At 37.9% G+C, this 6,799-nt stretch overlaps 1 protein-coding gene across 2 annotated transcripts in view; it reads right to left on the bottom strand.

Moving 5' to 3' along the window:
• Window positions 1–2,528: 2,528 nt before the first annotated feature.
• The window catches only part of LAMTOR5 (late endosomal/lysosomal adaptor, MAPK and MTOR activator 5), a 4,644-nt gene continuing 373 nt past the window's right edge, over window positions 2,529–6,799 (bottom strand). Inside the window, exons 1-4 of one of the 2 annotated variants that reach the window (XM_010830875.1) lie at window positions 6,741–6,788; window positions 5,825–5,886; window positions 3,514–3,631; window positions 2,529–2,848 (exon numbers count right to left, since the gene is read on the bottom strand). In XM_010830875.1, coding sequence (XP_010829177.1) covers window positions 2,788–2,848; window positions 3,514–3,631; window positions 5,825–5,886; window positions 6,741–6,775 — 276 coding nt within the window. In that variant the 5' untranslated portion in view covers window positions 6,776–6,788 and the 3' untranslated portion in view covers window positions 2,529–2,787. Of the gene's footprint in view, window positions 2,849–3,513; window positions 3,632–5,824; window positions 5,887–6,740; window positions 6,789–6,799 lie in introns of those variants that run through there. The other variant, XM_010830874.1, reaches the window with a different exon arrangement.

Here is a 6,799-nt window from a genome sequence, read left to right as displayed (position 1 = left end):
CCAGTGTTTTATAGTTTTCTATATATAGGTCTTTAGTTTCTTTAGGTAGATATATTCCTAAGTATTTTATTCTTTCCGTTGCAATGGTGAATGGAATTGTTTCCTTAATTTCTCTTTCTGTTTTCTCATTATTAGTGTATAGGAATGCAAGGGATTTCTGTGTGTTGATTTTATATCCTGCAACTTTACTATAGTCATTGATTAGTTCTAGTAATTTTCTGGTGGAGTCTTTAGGGTTTTCTATGTAGAGGATCATGTCATCTGCAAATAGTGAGAGTTTTACTTCTTTTCCAATTTGGATTCCTTTTATTTCTTTTTCTGCTCTGATTGCTGTGGCCAAAACTTCCAAAACTATGTTGAATAGTAATGGTGAAAGTGGGCACCCTTGTCTTGTTCCTGACTTTAGAGGAAATGCTTTCAATTTTTTGGTTCAATTCTGACATCTGTACCCAATTGATTTCATAAAGCTTTTAGGATCTTCAACTAAGCATAAATAATTCCCTCAACCTCTGACTTTCTAACTCTTGGCCTTAAAGTTACTCAGCAAGAATGCAGCATGATTTTCCTGTCACCACTGTCAATCCACTGACAAACATAGCCCATGAATACTTTTTGGCACTTAGGGACTTAGAGTGTTAATACAGAACTACCAAGATTTTATTTTTAGCTGAATTTTTCTGTCCTCACTCTTTGTGCAGAAGAGTTAAGATTTGGGGAGAGTTCCCACCATTTCTTAAGTTATAGGAGTAGGCCACTGGGCTTACTTTAGCACTTTTTATTTGTAGGTGCTTGGTATTTTTGAATATTATTCTGGAGATTTCTTTTTATACTGTCAGATATTAAACTGCTAGAATGCAACAGAAGCTGCATTCAAATTCAACAAAATGGAGACTTTTTAATCTGCTTGTGCACCGTTCTGTTGTTGAGAATGATAAAGGCTGAAAAGAAGATAGCATGTATTTCGAACGGTAGATTTTCTTCTGGCCAATCATACCTATTTCTGCAGTGATTGGGCTGTTAAAAACAAGGCTCTGTTTAGGTCTTCTGTCCATTTCAACATGTACATGCTATTAGGTGTAAGATGGATAGCTGGTGAGTAGTTGCTGTATAGCACAAGGAGCCCCGTCTGGCTCTCTGTGATGACCTGGAGGGAGGGGGTGAGGGAAGGGGAGGGAGGCTTTGGAGGGAAGGAATTTATGTACAATTATGATTGATTTGCCTTGTTGTATGGGAGAAACCAAGACAAGTAAGATTCGGAGTTGGAATCTTAGGTACAAATGGTGACTGCTAATCTCTTAATTATACAAATGCAAAATGGGACAAATGAGTACCTACCATATGGGTTTTTTCTTTTTTTACAACTATTTATGAAAGCTTTATTCTTCCATGAAATATTAGAAAAGTGTATCAAGTTTACAAAAAAATTTTCTACCACCATCTTTATTAGGACTATATTGAAAAATCAGGAAAACTATATTACTATTAGAAAAACTATATTCAGGAAAAATTCTTTGCAGATTTGATATTTTGTTACATTGCATAATTATTTAGTGCTGCTCATTTCTTAATCCTTGAGTAAAAATTTTTTCCCTATACAAGTTTTTTTCATCCTTTATTAAATTCCTGAATTCATTATTATTGTTATTGCAAATTTTTATTTTCTATTTTGAGATATAGAAAAATCCTTTTCACTTTTATAAGTTGATCTTCCTCTTGTAATTGTGCTGAATTATTTATTAGTTCATGTGGTATTTTTATTCATGTTTTTAAATTAAAATTTTTATTGTGGTAAAATACATAAAACATAAAATTTACTATTGTAATCATTTTTTTAATCGTAACCATCCTTAAGTGTACAGTTCAGTGGGATTAAATAATTTATATTGTTGCTGCCATCACCCCTTCCATCTCTAGAACTCTTTTCATCTTGCAAAACTGAAATTCTATACCCATTAAATGATAGCTTCCCATTCCCCTCTTCTTTTGTCTCTTAGCAACCACTGTTCTACTTTCTGTCTCTATGGTTTTGACTACTGTAAGTATCTCATATAAGTGGAATCATACAGTATTTGTCTTTTTGTGATTGGCTTATTTCACTTATCATAATGTCCTCCAGAGTCCTCCATGCTATAGCATGTGTCCAAATTTCCTTCCTTTTTAAAGGCTGAATAATATTCCATGGTACGTATATACCATGTTTTGCTTATCCATTCACCCATCGGTAAGACATTTGAGTTGCTTCCACCTTTTTGCTAGGAAAACCCATATACGGTTGTTAATGAGAATTAAATGTGTTCCTGGCATATAGTAAATACTTATGATATCTGCTATTATGTTTTATTATGGGGTAACAGTAAGCTTGACTTGGTTTACATATCCATAGATGCTTCTGTGAGAATCTATGTATTTCAGGAGCTTCTGAAAGAAAACAATTTGTAGTAGTTACCCTTTTTAAGAAAAATTACAATTTGATAATTGAAAAAATGAACATTTGTTAAGACTTTAAAGAATTCAGAAGAGATCCAAGCTTTCCTCCAACCAGGTTTATTAAACTTAACAAAATTCTATATACAAGGTGACCTAAACCTGCTGCTTCAAAACATGATCCTTTCCTAACTAAATCCACAAAGTGTCAAAAAGCAACCTACTCTAAAATTAACAGAAAAGTGCCCAATGCATATTACATGAATGGTTTAATAGTTCTATGAGATAATTAACATAAGGTACAACTAAGTCCCTGTGACAGGCTGCGGAAGAACTGATATGCAGGAGAAGTGATACGAGATGTCAAGAGGCCATTTTGTGCACTGCCACTGTGATGCCATCGTGTTTCTGGATCATAATGTTCCTGAAAGGCAATGTGGAAGATATCAATACAGTGCTACAAGTGGGTGGCAATATAAGATTAAAGAGGCTGTTTGATTTAGGATACAACTAAAAAAGTAATACTTATTTTTCTATATATGAAAGCAATATCTAAACACAATAAAACATTTGGGAAATACAGGAAAGTATAAAATATAAATGTGAAATTAATCTTATAATCCTATCCCTCAAAGACAAGCACTATTAATATTTTCCTTTTTTTCATCTGCATGTATACTATATATACATTTTCTCTCATTTTATTGATACAAAACTGTGATCATAATGTGCATACCTTTGTATTCTGCTTTTTTCACTATTATTCGGAGGACTCTCACTTGAAATGTCTTTAGTGCTTCTGTTATTACAGACATTGTTTCTGTTGTTGAGTCTTCCTCTGTGTTATTTATTGCTTTCTTTTATGATAGTTCATGACAACTCTTACTCTTCATTTAAATGTCATTGTGGTCTGAAAGCACATTAGCTTCAGAGACCAACCTATCTGGTCCTGTTGTCCAAAGGGTGGAACCTCCCTCCAAGTACTTGGAGTGAGGAATCACTGATGAACACAGGGCAAGCCCTGGTCGCGTTTCTGAGGCATTTTCCTGAATAAATAGGAAAGGAAGGGATCTGTTGCCATTTACTCACCCATTATCTGATTCTAAACACACCACAGGAATATCAGTGGGGTCCGAGGTTAGCTTAGCTGCTTGCTGGGCTAGAACAGATATCACCCCAGCATGCTCATCTGACAGGGTTCCGCGGCCTGGAAGACAGAGATGATATCATGTTGCCTGACTGTCCAAACATGAGTACAGAGGTACCACAGAACTGAATTGAATTATTCACAAAAAGAGGGTTCTCATGGTCTCTTAGGTTATGTGGTGACAAAATCATTCTGCCCTGATATTCAGCTGGTTACGTTAGCCAGAAAACCAACAACAGCTTTTAACTCAGTAAGGTCATAACTACTCAGTTTTCCAGATCATTCCCATCACCGTCTCTAAACACCTTCTCAAGCATATGAGTAAGCTATAATTCAAGTCAATCTGAAAGCAAACTGAAACCAAGAAGAAATTCAGAGGTGAGACTGACAAAAAGCAGCCGGTAAGGGCCAGAGACTCGTTGAAACTAATTCCTCATGGGAAATCTGATTTCCTTTTACTGAGCTCAACCTCAAAGGATATAAAGATTTTTACTCAGGAGTTCAGCTGTAAGATCACCTTGACAGCATATATAAATATTCTGCGAGCAGTTATTTCCACTAGAATAAGCTGATTGTTTTCAAAGAGCAACAGAATTGACTTTTTACTAATGTTTGTTTTAGCCTGTAAATAATAACTAAATCTTAGGTGCCAGGTCCAAAAAGTAATTACTAAGTTTACAATATCTTTCTGTATATAAAGGCAACACAAGCCCCTCTGCTTGAAACTAAGTCAGGTCACAGATATACCACTATGGCAGTGATGATGGATTTATTATTATTATGTAAAACATTAATCGGACATACAGTGCAGTCGTTTGGGCCTTGAAGGTTTCTTGAAGGAATACATTTAGTTTTAGATTTCTGCACTTGAATTTCAGCCTTTCCATTTATGAACGTGGGAAGCACCTCAAAAAAATCTGCCCTTTTTCCTCCAACCAACCAGTCTGTGTGCAAAATCTAACTGGGTGACACAGACTATACTTTCAATTACTCTGCCAGCAACAATTCTGAGCTTTAAAAAGCCCTATAGTACAGAGGAGTAAAGAACAAGATGTCCTGGGTTTACTTGTTCTGACATGACTTAGCTGAAGCCTTCCATTGTTTACTTTTCTGGATTTATTTTCTCATGTGTAATTGTTACCATTTACTGAGCATTATGTCTGAACTCTGTGTTGAGTGTATTATATATATAATCTTATAGTACTGTGATTAAAAGACTTTGGAGCCAGATTCAAATCCTAGCTGAACCATTTACTAACTGTGTGACCTTAGGCAAATTTACTCAACCTCTGTGCCTCAGTTTCTTTACCTCATAGGGTTGTCATGAGGATTAAATGACTTAGTGTATGTAAAGCACTTAGAATAGTACCTGGTACACAGTAAGAGCTCATGGATGCAATTCCATAATATTTATTATTAAAAAACAACTCAGTAAAGAAACTGAGCCTCTGAGATGTTCTTTTTGGTCCCAGTTCACACTACTAGTAAATAGAAGAGCAAGGGGTTGAACCTACGTGTGTCCAACCCTGCATCCCACATTTTTATTGCCTACTCACTTACCGTTAAGTGAAGTTGAACTGAAAAATAACACCATCACACATTTAGCAGGGTTACTGTGAAAATTAGAGATAATGTATACAGAGCTTAGCAGCCCCAACATCTATTCAATAAATAGTAACTACTGTCATTATCTTAAGTCCTTTCTAGACCCAATTTAAAATGATTCAAATACTACTTCAGTAGCAGCAACTGTGCAGTGCCAGAACTGCAAGGAACATTTCTACTTTTATAAATGTCAATTGAGAAGTTTCAGTTTTCTAATCTTGTTATTTGGAGATGATATCTACTCTCATAAAAGTCCCCAGAAAGGGTCCGGATAACAAGAAATAAAACCTAGAGAACAATAGCACACTAGGCTCTCAGTCCGGAGAACGCAATGCACCCCACTCCAGAACTCTTGCCTGGAAAATCCCATGGACAGAGGAGCCTGGTAGACTGCAGTCCATGGGGTCGCTAAGAGACGAACACGACTGAGTGACTTCCCTTTCACTTTTCACTTTCACACATTGGAGAAGGAAATGGAAACCCACTCCAGTGTTCTTGCCTGGAGAATCCCAGGGACGGGGGAGCATGGTGGGCTTCTGTCTATGGGGTCGCACAGAGTCGGACACGACTGTAGTGACTTAGCAGCAGGCTCTCAGTCAACATCAAGTGCTATGCAGTCCACCAAAAGGGATGATGTGAGATACTTACAACCTAGATTGAGTCCTTGTGAATCTGTGCACAGGACTCCAACAATGGATGGATTCTTCATTCTAATTCCAGGAACACAGGAAAAAGGAAGAAAATGATGTGGGAAAATGACATTAATTATAACACAAAGAGGCTTTCTATGTACCAGACATTAAATTCGTGTTACTCAATCTTTTTTCACTTATCATCCATTCCTACCCCAAGAAAACTTCAATTACAACTATTTTGAATGAAGTTAAACCAATTTCTCTCTCATAAGAGAAAAGACTGGCACGGTACTGTTGAGCTCTGGAGTGCCAGGAACGCTGCAATATCTGGGATTTTGTTGCCTTTGTTAAAAATGCATACTTTAGCATACCTACTCACTTGAAAGAACTGCTGAGAAACTCTTAGGTAACAATGGGTTGCCTCATGCAGAGGAAGTGGGAAGCTCAGCGGTACTGATGGGAAGGAGGCGTTCCCCTGTACGCTGTCTTATATTTTTCCAATTTTGGATTTTATGTAGATATTACTCATTCGAAAAATTTAAGGGATGCCTTTCATTTCCTTAGGCGACAAGTAACTGGTTACACCCGGAAGGAAATAAGCATGTGTGTTTACGTTTATAAAGGCAGGGCTCGGCACAGGTGGTACATCTTTCCCTCAAAAGAACCAGGTTCCTGAAACTGTCGAAGAACGACCCTGTCCAGACAATTTCAGCACAACAGAGGGGTTGGGGCTCGGACCGCGTAGACCGGCTCGGGAGGGAGTGTGCGGAGCCCCGGCGCGATTTAATTCCGGGTCACCTCGCACCCCCACCGGAGGCTCCGGGACAGAGCGTCTCCTAGACGCCCAGCCGGCGCTCGCAGCTCGCACTCTGTCCCGTTCAACTTCTCCACCCGCGACCCCAGGACGGGCCGACAAGGATACTACTCACGTGTCCTCCAAGTGCTGCTCTAAGGTAGCCTCCATCTCGTCGCGGGTCAGATCGGAAGA

The sequence above is a fragment of the Bison bison genome, unplaced genomic scaffold (assembly GCF_000754665.1).
Source record: "Bison bison bison isolate TAMUID 2011002044 unplaced genomic scaffold, Bison_UMD1.0 scf7180017864519, whole genome shotgun sequence".
In the NCBI taxonomy this organism is placed as follows: Eukaryota; Metazoa; Chordata; class Mammalia; order Artiodactyla; family Bovidae; genus Bison; species Bison bison.
Note: the sequence above shows the minus strand (reverse complement) of the source record. Positions and strands in the feature narration are given on the sequence as shown.